This window comes from Polyodon spathula, chromosome 10 (genome assembly GCF_017654505.1).
Source record: "Polyodon spathula isolate WHYD16114869_AA chromosome 10, ASM1765450v1, whole genome shotgun sequence".
In the NCBI taxonomy this organism is placed as follows: domain Eukaryota; kingdom Metazoa; phylum Chordata; class Actinopteri; order Acipenseriformes; family Polyodontidae; genus Polyodon; species Polyodon spathula.
In genome coordinates, this window is record NC_054543.1 from 5,638,597 (window position 1) to 5,662,084 (window position 23,488).

Sequence of the window (23,488 nt, forward strand, 5' to 3'; positions counted from 1 at the left end):
TTGATTTTACGTTTTACAAAATGACCCACAAATTTTAAAATAAAATGGTGCATTAAAAGTGCTCTTTCTGATCTTACTGAGGGTGATGAACTAAGTAAAAATTTGTGAAAAAATTGTAGTTTTATTTATATAATTGATTTAGAAGTCTCTCCCCCCCCCCAATATATGCAATCAAGCAGCTACAGCATGGTGTTATATTACTGATTACATTCAAATTGTGACATATGAATAGAACATAAATAAACCAAGACAAGTGGGTTCACAAGTGTCTGTCTTCATAATTGAGGTTCTAACATTAAGTTAACATTATCTCATAATCAACGCTACAATTTGACAGGATGCCAGTTTAGGGTATCCAGCAGAACAACTGACATTTAATTACCAACAGAATATGTAAATGCTGCTTGTGCATGATAGAGAGCGCCTCCACAGGTCCGATTAAAGACAGAGCTAGCCTGCTGCTGACAGCGCTCACTTTGAGGACTTTCCCAGAGACATTCATTGTCCTATTTTATTTTGGTTGCCTGCCAGTTCCATCTTGTGAAATTGTTGTCTGCTAACCTGAAGGACCCAAATCACATTTCAGACATTCAATTAGACCCTAGTCATGAATCTATTCCAAGAGTACCATAAACCTTACTGGTGCTGCAACCGCAAATTAATTCTATGACCATCAGATTATGCATTATAAATACTTCTTGTTGAATAATAAATAGTTCCAATAATCCAGCGAAATAAACTGTCACAAGCAATCCTTTCTCCTCGCTCTTTGAGCCATTTGACAAATGCTTGCTACAATGAATAACACATTCCATAGACACTAAGGGGGGATTAAATAAAACAGCTAACCTTTACAATGCAGTATTATTGAAACAGATTAGAACACCTTGTTTAATGCATTCCAAAAGTAACATTTTTCTATAACAAGGCTTGAATTAAGGAACAAAAAGACAACCAGTTGGAGTTCAATTGGAGGACGTGTTATACAAAAAACAATTAAAAAGCTGATTGCCAAGTGTTTCAATGGGAAATGGTCTTTTTCATATTTTCATTTATGAAAAAGGGTCAAGGCTTCATTTTTATTTAATATCTTAATTTAATCTTTGCATCAATATTTTTACATGATAAATATAAACCCTTTTGTTCTAGTAACCGGTAAATATATGTATGCATATTTGTTTATGTATGTATGTATACACACACGTATGCATAAATATTGAATATTAAGAGGGGCAAAGGATTTTACTTTTTTTTTCTTCCTCATATTGGAAAGTGCAGTTTGAATGTCCACATTTATTAAAAGCCTAAACTTACAGAAATGTAATTCTTGCGCAGTTAAGACTGTTTGTTAAAGATGCTGATTGTAATCATTAAACAAGATAAGCACACTAATGAGCTATTATCTTATCTTAAGCCCTTTGCTTCAAAAGCCTGTTCCATATAATAAGGCTAAAACAGCACAGAATTGTGCCTTAATGGTTCTTTTTAAGTGTCAAGGCTGCTCATGCTTAATTCATATATTTAGTTGTTTTAGTTATGGAATAGCAGAGTGATTGTGGAACTTACTGGTTAAAAAGAACTCGGGAACGAACAATGAACTTGAAAATGTACTCCAGAGCTTTCATAGCTCTGAACAGCTGCTCAGTCAGCTTCTCAGCGTTATCAACGTAGTTCTTCAAAACGGTCGTAAGTTTGCTGTAACAAAACAAAAAGGATACACCTTAGAATAGTATATGAACACCTTTATTTAGTTTAACACTTCATAACCAAACCAGATCAAAATATACTAAATGCAGTTGTGTGTTTATATATATATATATATATATATATATATATATATAAAACATACAAACACACACACAGACAAAATAGCTGTAGGATTTTTGGGGGGATCATATTACCAAAAGGAAACTATCCAATTAATTAAACCAAGTGTATATGCATGTTTGTCAAGGATTTGCTTCTAGCTATAAATGTTACCATGGGTCGCACTTTAGCTTTGACACTATTCACAGTGAATGAAGTGAAAGGCAATCACATGGTTTCAAAGCATGTTAAAACTACTTGCGATACATTATGTAGTGTGGGTGGGTAGGGTATAAATTGGCCAATCGGTGTTTTTATGCCTAACAGCTCTCTAAAAAAACATGTATTGTTTCACCGACTCACTACTTATCGTTTATTCTTTGCATCAATAAATATTGTTCATGATTAAAACTGCAATTGCCTTTAATACACTAATGCAGTGTTAGAAAGTAAAAGGGGTTTTTTATAATGTTTTCCTAACATGCTTAAAAACATGAAGTATTGCACCCTATTAATACTATATAATCATTGATTATACAGTTATACAGTGGATGTATTATTACATCCAAATAGACACAGGATGATTTCTTAAAGTGTTACCGGAAATCGTGGTTCTCATAAATAGAGTCGCACTTTGCTTTTATATTGCAGCGACATGTTGGCCACTGCCTCTTGCTTGTTGTGAGCAGCGTGATCTCTCACTGGATTTTTCTAATTATTAGCACAGCTCCAAATCACAAGTAGCATGCACAGCTTCCCTCTTTATACTGAAGGGGAAGAAAAATCAATTTAGACCAGGCGGTGCTGGTGAATAAGGGGCGTTGGGGCACCGCTCCAAAAGTTTGAATTCAATAATAATTCACTGTTTTGTCACTGGCCGCTAGTAACATGATTACAAAAATCATTACGGTAATTATACACTGCTAACACCGCAAATGAGCATGAGCATGCGCAGCATGGACCTTGGGCAGTTTCCCTGCTGCCCCTGTAGCAGATGCACAGCAGTGATTCCTGAGCTCTGCGTTGAATGGCAATGCTCGTGTGTGTTCAGTGCTCTATGGGGTATGTTCTCTGTCGCCCAAGTGTAGTATTTCACAGGTAAAACAGTCGTTACCTAGGAAACTGGCAGTATATCCAATCTGAGGAGACTGTTTCGTACTGGAATTCAACAAGCGAACCATTGAGAAATGTGCTGCCCTGTCCTCATAGGTGAGTACAGTCCGATTTAAGATGATGCTCGTACACAGACTTGTCAGTTACATGTTGTGCTGTATTAAAATTCCTGATTGTATAATGTTCATTGTGATACATAATGTATGTGTGGGTGTGAAAGACAGAAGCGTTATCGTGTTACTTTGTGACTTTTTTCCTCCGCAATCTGTAGTTATTGTATGTATGTAGCTTTGAAAAAAGGTACTTAACGCTCCACGTGTCTCAGAATTCACCAGCCACGACTGCTTTAGATTCAAGCTGTCCATAGGAAACCTACTGCTTACAAAATCCCTAGCACTCAACTAACCCAATTACTTCTTGCACAAATTACATAATTATATGCTAAAAACAAATAAACAGAATTAATGTATTTCATTTTTTTCTTCAATTATTTATGAGTGGTTACTATATTAAGATATTCAGCAGGTATATTACCAAGACAGGTTGAAACAAATGTTTGAGGGAGTAATACATTAGTGAAGGGATGAAAGCCTAGATGATCAATGCTGCTACCCATTAGAAATGCCTCATCACTGCAACCCACTGAATAATCATGAGGACTGGGGATCAACAGACAACCTTCATTCCACCTGTCAAGCCAATCAATCTTTCCACCAAAACCTAACCCTGTTGGAGAGCAAAGGCCAATGCAGTGCTCCTTGTGGGTCTCCAGCAAAGATCAGCAAGGTGACATGAACAGGATTCAAGCTGCATATGCACAAAAGTCACGCAGCGCTCCAAGTGACAGTGCTTTTACTGGCAAGCCACTTGAAGATAGAAGAAAGCCTCATAATGGCTAAAAAAACAAACCAATCCATTCCTGCCTTCATTACCAATTTCATTCTAAAACTATCCATTAAGTCGGCTCCCAAGTGGTCCATCCAGCAAAGGTGCTCCACATGGATGTGCCCTATAGTCTGGGGATCGGAGGTTTGAGTCCAGGCTATGTCACAGCTGACCGTGACCAGGAGCTCCTAGGGGGCGGTGCACAATTGGCCGAGCGCTGCCTTGGTAGGGAGGGCCTAGCTCACCGGACAGCAGCGTCCTCTGTGGCCAATAGGGCGCCTGTGGTTCTGCAGTGGAGCCTCCAGATCTGTGCTGCCCTCCGGCACTACAGGTGTGGTGGCCTCACTGTGAAAAAATGACAGATTGGCAGGAGCACGTCTGGGAGGACATGTGCTCCCTCCTCTATTCGGAGTCAGCGGGGAGGTTGCAACCAGATAATAACTGGGCATACCAAATTGGGGAGAAAAACTGGGGTAAAAAATTGGAGACGGCTAAATTAAACAAATAAATAAATAAAAATTAAAAAATAAAACTATCCAATGTGAAAAATAATTCTGTGAGTACAGCCCAATACATTTATTTGTCCCAGCCTGCGAATCATTACTGATCAGACTGCTACTCGTTCTAATCAACACCTAACCTGGGTTAATCACGGAAGTCTTTGTTTTTCTGCTTACATCATTTACATGTACCTGTGATGGTCATGGCTGGCACAAAGTAAATTACTCTGTCTAACTGTCTGACAACTGTGTGAATTAACTTCAAATTATAAATGTTTAACTGTTCCCTTACCTTTTTATGGCTCTTGCCATCACTTTTTGGTGTCAAAGTGCTTTGACTATGAGCCATAGACACCTGTAATGTAGGCTTGATCAGCCAAAATGTCTTTACATTAATAAGTGCCAGCACCATCTAGTGCACATGTGTGTATTGCCAGCAAAACAAAATAAAAGCTACATGTTCTCTGAACTTCAAAATCCGTTAATTTACAGTACCAGTCAAAAGTTTGAGTACACTTGCTGGAAACTAGTTTTTTTTCATAATTGAGAATGTTTTACATCGTATACATTTCTGTAAATACTTGGAAATGAAAACACATGTTACAATATACAAAAAACATAAGGAGTATCAAAGCAATGTTCAATAAAATTGAAAATTGTCTCTAAATCTTGGATTCCTCAAAATAGCCACCCTTTGCCTTAATAACAGCCTCACAAACACGAGGCACTCGGTTAACAAGTTTCAGCAGGAAATCACCCGACAAGTCTTCCCAGCTCTTCTGCAGCAATTCCCATGGATGTAGGGCACTTGTGGGTAGCTTTGCTTTGACTCTTCTGTCCAGTTCGTCCCATACAAGTTCTATGGGATTGAGGTCTGGAGACTGGGCAGGCCAGGTCATTAGATTGAGTTGTCCTTCACTTTCCTTCTTCGCCAGATAGTTCTTGCACAACTTTGAGGAGTGTTTCGGGTCATTATCTTGCTGAAGAATGAAGGACTGCCCAACTAGCAGTAATCCTGATGGAATGGCATGCCTCTGAAGTACACTATGATAGCCATGCTGGTTGAGATTGCCATGGGCTTGGTAAGGATCACCAACTCTGTCACCAGCAAAGCAACCCCAGACCATAACACTCCCTCCTCCATGCTTGACAGTGGGAACCACACATGCAGAACTCATGCGCTCACCCTCTCTGCGTCTTACAAATACTCGGTGGTTGGACCCAAATATTTCAAATTTTGACTCATCGGTCCATAAGACCGACTTCCACTCCTCAAACGTCCACGTTTTTTTGGCCCAGGCAAGCCTCTTCCTCTTATTCTGCACTCTTAACAATGGTTTCTTTGTAGCAATTCTTCCAGTTCGGCCAGCTTCACACAATCTCCTCTGAACAGTTGATGTTAAAACATCTGTACTTCTAGTAGCTTTTAGCTGAGCTTGTATTTCAGGGGCAGTTAAATCACCGGTTTCGCAGACTTGTGACTCGAATTAACTTGTTCTCTGATTCTGAGGTCACCCTTGGCCTGCCTGACCTTGTTCGGTCCTCAAGAGTGCCAGTTTCTTCAAATCGTTTGATGGTCTTGGTCACAGCAGTTACAGACACTTGCAAAGTTCTTGCTATTTGTCTTAAAGATTGACCTTCATTTCTTAAAGTAATTACAGACTGTCTTTTTTTCTTTGCTTAGCTGAGCGTATGTTGCCATTTTCTGCTCCCTTACATTCAGGAATGACAAACTTGTGCCTATGCTACCTATATTTATAGTAATCATGGACCCTCATCTGTTAACAATAATTGCTGACAAAAGGTTAATTAGGTAACATGCTAGTTAACTCAGAGAACACCTAACAAAGACACTTTTATACTTAGGTCAGTGTTCTAACACCGTGTTATACACATTTCAGACTTTTAACTGACTTGGGCTTCAGACTGAAATCCCCTTGCTTTGGGTGACCATTTCATTGAAATTGACAAGATTTACATTTTCATTTAAAAATAAAATTTTTGAATGCAGTTCACTTATATCAGTTTATATAAGTACATGTACCAAATAATGAAATATTAAGTGTTTATAGACAAGTTCATACAGTTAAAAGCATAGATAATCATGAAAAACTTGTTTCAAGCAGGTGTACTCAAACTTTTGACTGGTACTATGTGTGTGTATATAGATAGATTTTATATAATTTTTTTTTTAAACCCTGTCAAATGTCCTTGGGGAGGGGGGGAAACACAAAAGCACTTACGTGTAAGCAAGTGTAGCACTAAAATGCTTTCGAATGTAGGTTTCCAGGACAGGATTGAAGTGCTGGAACTTTCTGTCAGCAATAAGCCCAATTATAAATACCTGTCAAAAATGACAAGAGGTGTTCATTAAAACCATCACTGATACAGAGCATAATCAGAATTCCACAATTACCATTTTTATAGCATATTTCTGTCGAGTCCAACAAAGGAAATTGTAATGTATTCAACACAGGTTTCAATCTCGGTACAGCAGCTAAAAACCTGATATACAGTCTCTCTTGATTCAGCTTCAATTACAAGGAAATGCAGTATGAATAAAGATGGCTAGCAAACACCACAGTGCCACACTTAACAAGGAGAGTCTGACGATTTTTGATTTCAACACAATGACGATTACAGAGTAGCCCTAGAACAAATGAACTCAAATGAACAGCAGTCATGTATAATCATGGTATGATATGAAGTACTGTAAAAGAAAAAAGACAGATAGAAATAGATAGATAGATAGATAGATAGATAGATAGATAGATAGATAGATAGATAGATAGATAGCTCCACTAGCACACAACGGATTATATCTAACATATGATTAGTTAAATAATCTAAATAAAATCAAGACAGAAAAAAATAATAGGTTGCTCTCTTAGTTGTTTTCTCTCACATGTGCTATGGAAGCTGTAGTGATTTTGAACACTAGATTATCCTCTGAATGTAATGATATACATGTATAAATTTACTAGTATGGATGGATTTAGTATATGTCTCTATTATCCATGCCAGCAGAATCACCTCATATAGGTCATGTGACAAGTCCCGGTGTATTACCCCCCCAACCACACGATTGTCAATCCGGATCCAGGCTGCTCAGAATGAAATGCCTTCAACAACACACAGATCTCCGTGCATCACTATTAGGTTTGCATTAGCAACACAATGTTGTGGCTCTGAAAACGTGCACTGCACCTTTTAAAACTAATTACATTCAAGAAATAGTACAGACTAATCCAGATGTTTAGTGCTGTGCGTGGGTGTTAAAAACCACTGCTTTTGGAAAAGTATTGATTTTCTGTCGTATATCCAATAATTTTAATTATGTCACATAAGACGGCTGGTTAATAATCATGTTATAAGCCATATCTGTATTGCTTCAAATTGGTGGCACTTTAAATGATCAGAAGGTCACAGAATTACTTAGCTCATTCATACAGCCTTCAAGACCAGACAACAGTATATTTTAAAGTTAAAAATTTTCAAACTAGATTTGTTAAAAAATGGTGGGTGTTTCTTTTATTTATTTATTTTTTTCAAAATCAGATGATGATTTTGGCAACATGCCAGGACAACTGGTGGCCTATTTTTAAACAGTTCTGTCGCTATAGCAACCCATACAGATCTTATTTAGATTCCATCAATTTGAATGTGTGGGTTAATTAAAGAATATATATATTTTCAAGGTAGGAAAAAAATGAATATACAATTAAGGTATTCCCTGAACATTGTATTAATAGGTCAGAGGTTTAAAAAGTAGAAAGTACTTTAATGTCAAGAAATTGTTATCTGTATATCTGTTAGTCACGTTGCATTCTTCTAATACAACAGAAAACCTGGTTTTCATTTTGTTTTCAAAACAGTGCTGTTGATCAGGGGAGTTGGGTAATAATTGGCTTGCCTTTAGTCGTAAGTCTTATTATTACGAATCAAGGACAGAATTTTGTTAATTGAGAAGACAACCATGCAAACAGTCAGAATAAATTAATTTAGTTAAATAATACATTAGAAAAGCTGCAGGCCATTACCTAAGTTGCTAAACGTGCTTATTTCATGGGGTTCATTAATTTCTAAAGAGACAGCATGCTAAACCTAATGTAGACAAATGAAAATCTCAGCACTATTTATATATTTAAGAGATCTAATCCAGAAAAAAAAAAAACACATTGAGATTAATCACTTCATTTAGTCGTAAACTCATTCCAAAGAATACTACAGGGACTAGAGTACTATTACCTAATCCCTATGGCAGGTGGGCATGGAGTTTCACACATTCTAGATTTCTAGAGTTTTCAAACACCTCTTGTGAATAAATAAAGTTTCTTACCAGCGCATCAAACACCAGGGTGTCAAACGTATCGCTATCCGAATTCTCCATCATAATGTTGAAAAGTGCATCCAATGTATCCTGCAGGAACTAAAGTGACATGTCATTGTTTTATTGATTTTATAACTATGATAGATAGATAGAGATAGATAGATAGATAGAGATAGATAGACAAATAGATAGACACACTGTATAATACAAAATAATATACATCCAATACAGAATGTTTCTTGAGCTCTGACTGTTATGGAAGTCCCTGTAATACCTACACAATATCTACATGCAATGCACATTCAAACATATGCAGTCTGTGTAACAAACACCATTCATTTGGACATTTTTTCAAAATACTGTAATAACCAATCCATAATTTAATTGTCAAGCAATTTCACACTGTCACACCAAAGAATGCATTGCTCGGCTGCCTTGAGATTCCTGCCGAATGAAAAAGTAAGACTTCATAATACATGAGCTGTCACCTGCACATGTCACTCTTTCAAATCAAGCAAACAGGGCACAGTGGGAGAGTGATAATGTCACATAGTGGAACGCAATCAGTAAGCACAATTCAGATAAAGCAATCAACGTGTGTTAATTAGAGCTGAGAGAGTCGATTCTTATTGATAGCCGGACCCCCTATGGCAGGATGTTGATTCAGCATGATTTAGTGAACAGCACCTCTGCATGTACAGAAGCCATCCATTTGGTTCTGGATTATACATGGCAAACTATTACAAAAGCAGTGAGAGCACTGGTTTTGTTTAACACAAGCAATGAGGTGCAATCCCTGCAGTCGGAGCTCATCCTCTGCTATCACATACACACACACAGTAATATTGAACAGACTTGTTTCTGTTCACTGCCAGTTTGATGTTTGATGAAGAAATGTGTATACGAGTCAGAGAAGTCTTGTGTATAAAGTCGATCTGCTTTGGACAGCTTCCAGACACTTTGCTATCTCACTTATTGGAAATAAATAAATAAAATAAAATAACTGTTGCTTTTGTCCGAGTACAGGACTATTGACACTAAAACAAAACAACCACATTGATTTGTGGTGAGATTTTATATTTGTTATGTTAACAGGCCATCACAAGCACTACAATAACAGTACTGAAGGCAGCCACTAAAAAGGATAGCACATCTGATCTTACTGACAGAGTGTGGAAGGAAACCCATATACAGTAGCATAGTGATGGCCCTGGGCAGGATCAAACAATCACAAACTACCATTTCAGCTTAGTTCTGTAAAACGTAGCCTAGGTTAGCAGTGAGAATACGGTTTGGCGAGTGCTTACACGGTGTGCTTGTTGATCATTACACCTGGTTATGAAATATTACCTTCACCACTTCACCACCATCGACCTTCATCAACTGCCTTAGGTTCTGCTGCAGCAAGCTGGTATTGGAACGCCATTTTAGAAGCCCAAGAAGGTCAACTGCAAAAGATTGAAGATGGGAAAAATTATTTCAATATTCTTTTATTATGAAGAATGAGATTTTGTACTCAAAGACACCTCAGATACAACTGTTTCTGCTGTCCAATGTTATAGTGTTACTTATTGCCTTCATGATTGTAAACTATTCCAGAACTCCCAGTGCAGTCTACTGTACTGGACAGCTCATCATTTTCAGGCCCTTGCTTTTTATAGTTGATTCCGTTTCACTTCGACCTCTGGCTTATTACACACTCGTATCAAAATCAGATATATGTTCTAACTGAGTTTTAAGCACGGAAAATAATAAAGAGAAATCGGTTTTAAATGAGAAACACCAGCTGTTAAATACACTGATGAATATTCATTCATCTCAACAAGTGTGCTGTGGTGGTACATGAAAAATTGAATCTTCTGTCCCTTTATTACAATATTTACATTCACATCATTATTAGAACTGCTATTCAGACATCACTCTTCAGCATTAAGGAGTACACCCATCATATCTGTGGAGGAGTAATGTCCCATGCCTTTCCATAGGTAGTCTTTTTATATATACACACACACACACACACACACACACACACACACACACACACACACACACACACACAGGTCAAGACGAAATTACTGCTGCCATCACTCTATGGGGGTTACAACAGACAGCATTTCAAGATCCTTATGGTAATTTACTGAGACAGATTGGATTCATAAAAGTAATGCCATGTTTCAGGTGTCAAACGAAACTTGAAATGAACTTGACCCTTATAATCTCAAATGCCATGTAGAGATTATTCAGTCCCAGTACGGACTGCTGAGAGCAACGTATCAAGGATTAAGCATGCAACTTTCATTTTACAATCTTAAAAAAAATAAAACTACATTATGATGTTACTTTGCAACACAAAATAGAAAAGCAAAACAAATAAAAGAAACCAACTGAAATCAAGTAGTATGCAGTAGACCTTATTTTTGTGTCAAACGCCAACTTAGTTTACATTGCATGGGTCACACTGAAAAAAAGATTTAATACACACAGGTACACCAAAATGTTATTACATCGTATGTTTTTAGTTATGTTATATCGTAATTTAAAAAATCTGTGTACCATGTTTTTGTTTGGAGTGTGTTAAACAAAACAAATGTAAGTAGCTGTTAAAACTAGACAAAGATACGTGACTAATGACGACTGATGCCTTGTTACTGTATGTATTTGTAACAGAGCTGTGAAGCATAATGATGAGAGGGTGCCAATTGTTTTCCGATCCTTCCGAGTTGTGAATGTGGGACTATGCCATACCAGCTGACGGCCAAAGTTAAAATCACAGGTACTTGCATTACATTATCTATTGCAATGTTTTTGTGCTGCCAAAGGTGCAAACTATATACAGTAACCTGACACAGTAATCTGCAAGGATTTCACCGTAACACTGTAATGCATCAGTAAGTACATATCAGGTTTGACCATTGTATATTTGTATTGAAAATTAAAGGTGAACACTGTTACCATTACCAAGACATTAACTTTCTTAAAATAATGGGTTTTCTGCACAGGCATGTAGCCATGCAGGAAGAAAAAAGGGGAAGGTAAAAGTGATCAAACAAATCAAGCAAAAAAAGCAATGTCTCAGCTTAGAGCAGGTTTTAATTTGGACGGCAAGAAAAGCCATCTGCTGGCATGTTTTTATGAAATCAGCCGAATCGCATGCAAATGATAATGCCACCGTCACAATGCTGAAACTAAAATGTAAGTAAACGCGACTTATTAAGAAATAAAAAGTACAACTTGCCAGTAACGACCTCTTCCTGCCTCGGAAAACCAGACAGTACATTCTGATGCATAACCCCATTTAAGTGTTGTTCCTGTGTTACAGTTATTAAGACCCCTTGTGTTCTATGCCAGACATAGGAACCTTTGTAGGCTCTGGGGTCTCCCATTATGATTTGGTAAGTTACAATGTTCTTGCTCCAGCCAGTGAAATAAATGATGGTTTAAAACCAGTGCAAGCACACTGGAGAGCAGAAAAATGAAACGGCAGCCTGTGCAAAACAAAAGCAGCACTTAATGAGCAGTGCCCTTGGCTGAAGCCCCATCTATTATGGCTAACATGAAGCCCTGGTGCTGCTTCTGACTCAGAAAGTGATTAACTGCAGCCCTGAAAAACAATTACTGTACAACAGGACTTACATTTTTTAAAAGAGACCCAGGAAGTCTAATGTTTTCCGAGATGGATGTATCACATCAGTGTTTATTAAAAGGTCCACTTCTATATTATAAACGTTTTATGTAGTGATCAGGCTTCTAGAGCTTGCGACAATCACCAGTCAGCTCACAAACTACAGCCGCAGAAGCACATATGTGTGTGTCAGCTCTTCGATACAATTTATGTAAGAGGAAGATAAAACACATTAATGTTGTGTGTATTTATAGCCAATATAACATATAGTATAGTATGTTTGTTTTGTTCAACTTTTCTCTATATTACACACACGTATGTTTCTACAACAGTAACAGAATACATGTATATTGGCGATCACACACACCGCAAGTGAGCATCTTAACCATTATGCAAAAGAACCTGGCTATAGAAGGTTGTAGAGTGTCTAACCTCATCTCACCAGCAGGGGTCAGAATCTGTAACAACAGTGCATCACACAACACTTCCTGTTAGACATACTGTATACGTAATAAATATTACTAACTTTGATTCCAACCATTGCCCTTTGCACAAATTCACATTTTCAGTATTTAAAACAATTCATTGGATGGGTCAATCTAAACACATCTGCTAATTTAAAAATCAGACTAAATGTAGAAACTGAACCAGCAAGTGTATTCTGGATCCCAAGCCATCTGTGCACATCTGCTATTCCTTCAGAGTTGACAATTCTGCTCTAGCTGCATGGATATCATTCTAACCTCATAATAAAACGAAAGTGGGTCGCTAAAAAAAAAAAAACACCAGTCTCTTAATTTTCTTTAAAATTCGAGTTATGAAAGGTGTGCATCCCTTTGAACAAAGAAAGTAGTTCCCACAGCTCTGAAACATTTGAGTACAAAAACCATATATGCATTTCTTCTAAATCTCCAATTGTCTGATTAAATCAGGCTTTAAAAAACAAAAGGTCTTTGTAAATAAATAAATAAATAAATAAATAAATAAACAAACAAACCTATTTAGAACTGAGGTTCTCTTAACAAGAACAGCACAGAGGTCAGGGATTTCTTTATCTGAAAACCTTCAGAAATAACACTACCTTGAAGGTTTTTTTTTTCCCCCATTCTCAATCTAATAACTGTTTCTCCTTCTGCTCCAACAGATAGTGTAGTGTAGAGTACAAAACACAATGGACACCCCTACATTTTCACATTCTCTGTGATAAACACTTTGTGAGAGAAAGTAATTCAAAGAATTACCATTCTGTGTGAGCTTTGTCGAGCAGACCAAGGTAGAAATCTGAAAGGAGTCCCTGCTAATTGTGCAGCTTCCAAGGTTCTGCATGCTTTTCCCAGTGGAGGCATAACCTTTCTCCTCCAGCTCAGGTTTAGTGGCTGGTAGATTAAGATAGGTAGAGGAGTCCTCCAACTTCTTTGTTTCTGCCTGTTTAAAAAAAAAAAATAGGTCAAAATAAATTCTAAGCAGTCTAATAATATGCATTATAAATGTCTAATATACATAAATGCATTTACTGTGGTCAAGACTCAGGTGTGTATTAAAGTCAAAATATATTTAAAAAACAGCATATTGGGTCCTGCATTTAGTATCAAGGCCATATTTTGCAGTCCCAAATGTATCAAGCTAATTATGGTTAAACAGTTCACTAAAGAGTTCAATCAGATAAATTAATTGTCTACACTAAGAACTGTAACATTCAAAATCTTGTGGTACTACTGTTACAAAAAATAAGAACATAACAAAGTTTACTAACAAGAGGAGGCCATTCGAACCATCTTGCTTGTTTGTTTGTTAGTAGCTTATTGATCCCAGAATCAGCAGCTTCTTGAAGGATCCCAGGGTGTCAGCTTCAACATTACTGGGGAGTTGGTTCCAGACCCTCACAATTCTGTGTGTAAAAAAGTGCCTCCTATTTTCTGTTCTAATCTCCATTTGTGATCCCTGGTCCTTGTTTCCTTTTTCAGGAGAAAAAAGTCCCTTGGGTGGACATTGTCAATACCTTTTAGAATTTGGAATGCTTGAATCAGATCGCCACGTAGTCTTCTTTGTTCAAGACTGAACAGATTCAATTCTTTAAGCCTGTCTGCATAGGACATGTCTTTTAAACCCGGAATAATTCTGGTCACTCTTCTTTGCACTCTTTCTAGCGCAGCAATATCCTTTTTTTAGCGAGGTGAACAGAACTGAACACAATATTCTAGATGAGGTCTTACTAATGTATTGTAAAGTTTTAACATTACTTCCCTTGATTTAAATTCAACACTTTACACTATATATCCGAGAATCTTGTTGGCCTTTTTTATAGCTTCCCCACATTGTCTAGATGAAGACATTTCTGAGTCAACAAAAACTCCTAAATCTTTTTCATAGACTCCTTCAAATTCAGTATTTCCCAGATGATATTTACAACGCACATTGTTATTGCCTGCGTGCACTACCTTACACTTTTCTCTATTAAACATCATTTGCCACGCGTCTGCCCAGTTCTGAATGCTGTCTAGATCATTTTGAATGACCTTTGCTGCTGCAACAGTGTTTGCCACTCCTCCTATTTTTGTGTCATCTGCAAATTTAACAAGTTTGCTTACTATACCAGGCTAAGCCACTGATGTAGATCAAGAAGAGCAGAGGACCTAGTACTGATTCCTGTGGTACTCCACTGGTTACCTCACTCCATTTTGAGGTTTTTCCTCTACTCAGTACTTTGTTACATGTTAACCACTCCCTAATCCATGTGCATGCATTTCCTTGCATCCCTACTGCGTACAGTTTGAGAATCAATCTTGAATGCGGGACTTTGTTAGAAGCATTCTGGAAACCTAACTAAACCATGTCATATGCTTTGCAGTTATCCATTGCCGATGTTACATCCTCAAAAAAGCCAAGCAGGTTAGTTAGACACGATCTCCCTTTCTTAAAACCATGCTGACTGTCTCCCAGGATACTGTTACCATATAGGTAATTTTCCATTTTGGATCTTATTATAGATACTGTATACTGTATATACCTTTATTATTTAGGTTAACCACCCATTAAGGCCACACTGTGGGTCTCTTGTTTGACCCTGAAAAGTCTGACACATACTGTGCTGCAATGGGAACAAGTTATGGGCCTTAACAGAAAAATGCAGAGAAGCTGATTGTATTGGCTTTGAACACAGCTTACCTTATAAACAATAAGGTCATGTTCCCCGTCCCTCAATGTCGTCCCATCATACCTCATCAGCTTCACAAATGCCAGTGCAAATATCTTCTCAGATTTGTCTTTGGCTAGCAAAAAAAGGAACGATAAAGTAAACAAAAAGGAAAGAAATTAAAAATGTGAAACTTGCAAGATCACTGGGCACTGAGTCAATATGAAAGCCTTACAAAGGAGGCCAATAAGGCCACAGCTAGCAGTTACTCCAGGCTCGATATTCCAGCTTTTACTGCAAGTTCCAAGCACCAAATATAAAAAGTAGCAAGGCGGAAATTATTTTCTGCGATGTTCCATTTAAATCTTTTTCAACAGACGGTATGAATGTGCAGTGAATTTCCAAGAAATAAATGTTAATTGCTTAAAACTAAGTCACTGCAGAGAAACCTACTGATATTTTATAGTGAAAACAATAGGAGTGACCTAAAACAAAATAAACCGGTCTTCAGCTAATAATTTGCAAGTCTTTTGTTGTGAGGTTTTGTAGCATACACCTGCTTAGAATAGCCAGCAGCATATGACAAGTCTGACATCCTGTCCTATTACTCAGAGACACAGGACCTCACCTTAAAGGCTACAGTTAACTTGTGCATTATTCACTGCTGGAACCCATGTTATTTTCAATCTCTCAATACTAGTAGGTATAGAAATTGATGCAGGCTTTGAGAAAACGTCCTAGGTTTTCCATTTTGAGTATGTGTGATCCAAGGACAGGTGCTGCGGCTTTTGTATATAAAAGTTAGGTCTGTATTAAGAAACATTTACCATCAGTATTTAAAAAAGAAAAAAGAAAAAGAAAGAAAAAAAACATTTGTTAAAAAGCTTCAAATAATAAACTCAGGAGGTACATTTAAGAGCTCCGGCATAAACCTTAAGATGTTTCTTGTTATTTGCTTCTTGCTGTGACACTAGCAATTTGTTTTTCATTTAAAAAAAAACGATGCAACCTCCTCACAGTGGCAAACACTGTGTGAATATGGCCCTTAGTGTTCTACTTGAAAAAGGTTGTAAAACCGTAAGGTTTTGTGTAATCGTTTGGCCATGTCCTTCTTTTTGGAAGTGTGGAAAAACACTCGCATCACAACAAGATGGTGGCCGATGGGCGAAATGATTTTTAAAAATACCACGAAAAGTTCTTAGGTAGCCAATGCTTTAACGTTACGTTTCATCAAGCTACTCGGTATAGCCTCAGTCTGCCTCACGCCAGGCTTTCCATGGTGTTGCCTGGCCTCAATGTCAGGTTTGAGGATTTATTTTATTTTATTTTTTTATACAGTATCTTGTGATTTCCTTTCTCCCCCCGCTTTGAAGACAATCCTACAGCAGATGTATGCAGTTTCTTTTCATGAAAGAGCCATCAGAAGCTGTTATTGTAAATGTTTTAAACAGCCAGCACAAATCGCTACTGTGCTAGGAGATACAAGACATGGTGGCTGTCATAAAAGCCATTGCTACAGGTCAATTAGAGGACAAAAATTTGCATTAAAACTGTCACCACTCTAATAACATTATGAAATATGGTATAACATATAGAATGGACAGGAGTGACGGCATCTTTCAGTAGGTCTATTAAACAGAACAAGCAACAGGCCAGAATCCACAGTGGGTATGAAGAATAAATAAAGCAAGCTGAATGGGAGGGCATTAGCAAACAGCAGAAGGCAAGTGGAATGGCCCGCTGCGCAAGCGGGAGATCTTTCATAAACTGCTGTGTATTCCACCGCTACCTCATCCAGCACGAGTTTCCATTTTAATTGATTGTTTTGCATATGGAGGTTGTGTCTCTTTTCTTTGGCTGTTTCTCAGAGCCATGTGGCTGGCAGATGGTGTGTGGAGTCTGCCAGGATAGGGTTCCCTGCACAGTGTATAAAACAAATGCATCAACTACCACTAATAGTAGGACTAATTCCCACTATAAAAAGCATTAATTTCACCTCTGATATTTTTTTCAAGGCTGCACACACCACATATCCACATCATAGAAATTTCATTTTTCACACCGGGGTTGAAATTCTTCAGAGCGAAGAAAACGTGAATTTATTTGTAAATCAATAGAAAGGCAGGTCTTCCTTTCTGTATAGTTTCTTAATTACCGCTACAGCCTGACCTTGCATTAAAGAAAATACTGAACCCCGTTAATATGACCCCATGATTAACAGCTCTAATATATACTCACAATCCTGGGATGATCTGTGGCGGAAAGTAAAGCGTAAGTGACTACGGTTCACGTCTTCAATAGGAATTGCCACCTGAACAATACAAGAAATGGGTTATTGATTGCTACTGCTTAACAGTTACAACAACATAAAGCGTCTGTACTGAAGACCAGACAGAACAACAGCAGTAACTTTGAACATTGCAGGTGAAAATCAGAGATCTTGACAGAAGAGCAGAGCATTTACAGTCCTATTAAAATGGCAGGTCTGGCAGAAATACTACATTGGATGACTTTACAATTTCTAGAAAAGAAAGAAGTTCATGTGAATAATACTAGCCCATTACAAGGGTATTTAAAAAAATGGGATTCACACAGAAGAGTACTGTATTCCTTTGAATTTAAGACGCCCTCAAATTTAAGCAGCAGCCCAAATTGACCACCATCAATTTGAGGAAAAAATAAATCAAATAAATATGCATTTACAAAGATACAACTTCAATTACACTGTCGTATTGTACAAAACTGGCAAAAAACAGTGTTGTTGTAGATTAACCACGCAGCTTGTTTATTGTGCTGCACAATGTATAATACTCAAGATGGCGTCTCTGTCGTACACATACCACCGCTCACTTACAGCATCACGCATCCTGGCAACAGAAAGCACAACACCACACTCTACGGCATCAGGCAACATGTAACCCAGCAACCACAACAGCACTGAACATTGCTTGGCATGTCGAAAAATATGTGGGTCTGATCAGCATTTCCACTCTGTCCAAGCTGGTACTGTTACATGTTGCCCATAACAACTAAAATATGAAGTCTATATCTAAACGGGTTCATGAGATAACAGCTGCTGAAAAAGCATTAGCCGATTTCCAAAAATGTATATACATATAAACGCACAGGGAATGCTTAATTAAATTAACACTCCCACACACACACATTTTCTGTAGTGCTTTATTCTAGGTAAAGACTCACCTTAACAGTTTCAAACCATCGAGGCTGCTTCACTTGATAGTAGATCACAGATTTGTACTCCGAGACACCTTCATCACCAGCTCCAGGGAAAATCACATTCTTCACATAGAGAAAAATACACATGTATAATTCACATTAGGGCAAACGACTTCAATATAATATTAAAACACCTGTGAGAACCACTGCTGTCTTCAATGCAAATCATGCATTTTGATGCAAGACAAATCAGTCTGGGTAAAAAACACAGTAGTTCACAATCTATTTTAGATTGTTAAATAGTTATTCGCAGAAAATCAGGGAAGTCAAATGTCAAACCATGAAACACACAAGCTCAGTGGCATCTGCCACTGTTGCCTGTTAACACAATTCTCTTTCTTATGATTTCAACAAAATTACAGTATTATGGCCACTAGGGCTGTCAGTTAGGCTTCCAAATAGCAAATCGATTAATTGGGCACACAAAATCACTGCAGTTAAGTAAAAGCTTGTGAATGTGAGAGGTAAATAACACCCGGTAGTGAATGGAGAAAAATAAATAAATAAAAAACACAACATTCACAACAAGCCTAAAGCAAGTTTAACATACTACAGGAGTGTTACAAAAATATTTATTCCAAACAGATTACTGTACTTTGGAATGTAATCTATATAAACTAGACACGAGTTTGTGAAAACGTTTTTTAATCAGCGACAGCTGCAGCATTAAGCATTGCATCTTGTTAATATTGTACCACCTAACCTTCACGATCTGTGAAACACAATGCGGAAATCCCTGCCTATATCATAATAATAATAATATTAATAACACCCCCCCCACCACAAATAAATCGCTACAAGTCAAACTGATCGTTACTCCAAAATTGAGTTTAACATCACTGATTTTGTATTTATTTTTTTAACCTCATTGAATATTGTTAAATATTCATTATATAACTGTTCACTTTGAAACTCCAAAGCAGTGCAAACTATATACAGTCAGTTTTCTACAATGTGCAGAATTTATTTACAGGCTGTTTGCCAGGAATACAAGCCTGTCGTCCTGCTCTGGATTCAAGGAGCACGCTTTTTTGTTTGTTTACATCGAATACACAAGGGGTGTACTTCCAAAACATTTTCAAAACTGATTCGCTGGTAGGATGGGACCAGCAAATCAGATGCTAGCTAACACAAGCAGAAAAGAAGAGCACGCCCACTGCTTGTCTGTGGCAGAAATACTGTAAATAGCAAGGCCTGGCATTCGGTGCAGTTTTGTTGATGAACTTAAATAATGTTATTAACTTTGCACGTCACAAAAATGTAATTATTGAATTGATTATCCAGTATTTACAATCAATGTATATAATGAGGAATGGAATCGATTGAAAAAATCAATTTTCGATTTAATCGTACCAGCCCTAGTGGTCACACTGTCAATAGTAAAACGGAAAACTTGGAAAACACAGTCCTTCCTGCTTTGCATTTTTGCATTAAAGTTCCCATGATGTGTCATTATTACAGAACCCAACTGGTATGCTAGCCAAAGCGCCAATTAGCTTCCATGCCCCACCTCTGGCTTCAGGTCAGAGCCTCTGTGTAACAATTACACCTGGAAGGTAAACCTGCATTAAATATTAAATCAGATCAGGACACCAGTGACCCCTTCTCTCTGTCACTACCAATCCTTACTAATGGCTTTTATTATCACACAATTATAAATAATGGCAAGCTACAATTCTTGCAAAACAGAACCAGCTTTTAACCACCACAAAACAATCCTCGTACATTCCTTACACTGTGAACATATGACGATTTACATGGTAGTCACTTCCATCTGCAGACTGCTTTCATATTTAGGTTGAAAGGGATCTCAGAAGTCTTTATAAAACGCTGTACTGAGACAGTGCAGAACATTAAAATTTAGAGTAATACAAAAAAAATTATTATTATTAAACACAACATAAACAATAGGGCTTCACTGAGAAATATGCTAACAGCTCATTGTAGCTGAAGGTTAAACAAGCACTTATTTGATTGATTTTATTAATTATTAGTCATTTAGCAAACGCTTTTATCCAAAGCAACTTACAGAGACTATGGGGTGAACCATGCATCAAACACTGCTGCAGAGTCACTTACAATAGGACCTTGGTTTTATGTCCAATCGAAGGACAGAGCACAAGGAGGTTAGGTGACTTGCTTAGCGTCATACACAGTTAGTCAGTGGCTGAGCAGGGATTAGAACCAAGGACCTCATGGTATCAAACCCTTTTCTTTAACCACTGGACCACGAATACTCCTTGTCTTGAGAAAACTTCTCATATGAATGCTCAGGACTCTTTGCAGATCTTTCCTAGATAACTAAACCCATCTGCAGTGTTGAAAGGATTAATTTGCAAGCAGTAAACCAAATATATCAACATGTGTTCCGCCACGTACACAACTGCCATCTTGTATTTATAAACAGTGTTAACCATATAAAGTTCTGATACAGCATTACCAAGCATATATTAAATACCTAATGCAAACAAACAACGCAAGCTCTCGACTACATTAATCACATCTGTTTTATTAACGAACAGGGACTTTGACCTTGCTTATCCTGTCTGAGCAATAAGCAAGATATGCTTTCAAAGTAAAACACACTGAATGTGTATACCTCCAATCGCTTGCCATCTTCATCATACACAGACATGGTCACCTCCACATTCTTTTGCGCCGTCTTGCTCCCTTTCTCAAAGTCTCCTTGGACCAGTGTCACATAGATGTCATTCCGAACATCACCTAACAGACAATTACATTGGGGGGTGGGGGGGGGGGGGGGGGGGGATTAAAATGGTTACAAAGGCTTAGAAATTTTAATCTTATTTGTTTTAAGAAGAAAAAAAAAAGCTTTTATTCTGCCAGCTACAACAGTGGCAAGACTATAGAATGCAAGTAAGTTAAAGCTGGATTAAAATGGACAACATGAACTAACCCAATCTACTACCTGATTAAATCACAGACACAAAATTATAGAACACTTAAAATTGAAAGGATGCTGCAGCTTTAATATCTGATGCCTGGAATCTTGTGTATGCACACAGTTACAAGGTAAAAAAAAAAGTTGGTCATGGCCTTTAGGACATTAAAAGCATACACCCAGGACAGTTTAATAGTTCACCTCACTGACCTTGTCATAGGTTAGAGCACATGCTCAGAATGACTCAGCTCTACTAAGGAAAACATTACAACCATGACACTTCAGGTCCACAGCCTTATCAACAACCAAGAGAAAGGCCAAGGCAGTTACACATGTGAATCTGTATATAGAAACCCATCTACAGAAGACGGACTACTTGAAATGATTCAAAACACTGGGCTCAAGGCTCACGAAACACGATGAGCTACTGTGTCAGCTCCTTTTATTGATGTCTGTGTTTTGTTTGTTAAACCTTTAAATTCCTCACTTAAACAACTGCAAACCTACCAGGCATTATAATCTCTGGGAATCCCATTTTCCGTGGGACCGCTGTGGATCGATCTACGAGATGAGGAAAATCTTTGCGGATTTGATGAATGTCTCCAGGAAGCAGTTTCAGTGTCACCCACAGACCTGAAATACAAACAAGAAGTTGCAATCATCTGAACAATTACATTATCTGACTGGGTAGTGTACTGTAGCTGATCATTGATAATATATAATGTGGTTAAAGCTTGTGGTGTTGCTTAATAATCCATACTGTAATAGCACAGCATGCGATTACGTAGAAATGGGTTTTTGCAAGAACTGCATAACTAAGGATCACAAGGTGGGGAACCACTGACCTACAGTATGTTAATAATTAACATAAGAATGTGCATTATAGACATATCACAGCTCAAAGGCATCATACATTAGGAGATAAGGTTAGAACGCTAGATGGCACATTGGCTTTATACATTACTTCACCTCAGTTCAGTAAAATTAGTTTGGTTGCGAAACTTTAACAGTGGAGAACAGCACACAAAACAATACAGCAGTTTGTCATAACTTAGGGGCGCCTATAATTATCCAATTGTATGTGAAACGGTGACAGTCATTGATAAATGCGAGCTATCAGTAGCATGGAATAGTGCTTCACCATGACCTACATCCGCAGTGTGACACTGGAACATAGGCATCTCCACTATATCCCCAGTGGGTGATAAGAGGTACATTCAAGCAGCTGCCCCAACAGAATGCCCACCTTGCCCCTTGTGATTGACTTCTTTGGCGGCGATCACTTTGTTGATGACGGTCTGAAGGAAGTCGTTCTCCCCCGCCACCCTGGGTGAAAAACGGGATGATAGGTTCAGCTGCTTGTGTCGAATGGCGTCATCCAATGCTAGCCTGGAGTATGCGCGTGACGACCAAGACCACAGGAAGAAAGAAGGGGGGGGGGGGTACACAAAACCAGACGGTCACAGTAACGAGGGGACACCAAACAGTGATGCAAATATTGTGACACACAGTTATCATTAGCCAACAGAGAGAGAGACACAAGAGACAGGACGGGTAACAAGAGAGACACACAGGAAGATCATTATTTAGGAAACTGCTCTAGAAGAAAAAAAAAAAGCAAAACTTGCATTACTGTCTACCCCCATCTCACCTTACACAAGTACACATGCGTGCTTGACTTGTTAAGCCACCTCTGCATTTGTCCGAGACACGCTTCGTTACATGCATAAAGTCACAAAGGCAGTTTGCTAACAGTGTGTTTGAATTAGAACAGTGCATTAATATTAAATTCTGCTCCATCGCCACATCAAGCAAACAAGGTCATTTGAAGCTGCAAGCAGCAAGTGGAGCTTGGAAACACTACAGACATGACGCTGTGTGCATTGTGTGGGATTTAACACACAAGTGAAGTAAGCAGTAACAGGCACAAAAGCATTGTTAAAAAAAGAGGGCATTGAGG

At 38.0% G+C, this 23,488-nt stretch overlaps 1 protein-coding gene across 3 annotated transcripts in view; it reads right to left on the bottom strand.

The window, feature by feature from the left end:
* LOC121321739 (dedicator of cytokinesis protein 1) overlaps positions 1–23,488 on the bottom strand; it is a 205,995-nt gene that overhangs the window by 158,187 nt on the left and 24,320 nt on the right. For 2 of the 3 annotated variants that reach the window (XR_005950971.1, XM_041260856.1), the window contains exons 12-22: positions 22,775–22,917; positions 22,036–22,161; positions 21,226–21,350; positions 18,591–18,689; positions 17,628–17,700; positions 15,422–15,525; positions 13,498–13,681; positions 9,985–10,082; positions 8,644–8,733; positions 6,548–6,648; positions 1,567–1,695 (exon numbers count right to left, since the gene is read on the bottom strand). Coding sequence is in view for 2 of the 3 variants with exons in the window: in XM_041260856.1 (XP_041116790.1) it covers positions 1,567–1,695; positions 6,548–6,648; positions 8,644–8,733; positions 9,985–10,082; positions 13,498–13,681; positions 15,422–15,525; positions 17,628–17,700; positions 18,591–18,689; positions 21,226–21,350; positions 22,036–22,161; positions 22,775–22,917 (1,272 nt within the window). In the remaining variant the exon portion in view is untranslated. The remainder of the gene's footprint in view (positions 1–1,566; positions 1,696–6,547; positions 6,649–8,643; positions 8,734–9,984; positions 10,083–13,497; positions 13,682–15,421; positions 15,526–17,627; positions 17,701–18,590; positions 18,690–21,225; positions 21,351–22,035; positions 22,162–22,774; positions 22,918–23,488) is intronic. The other variant, XM_041260857.1, reaches the window with a different exon arrangement.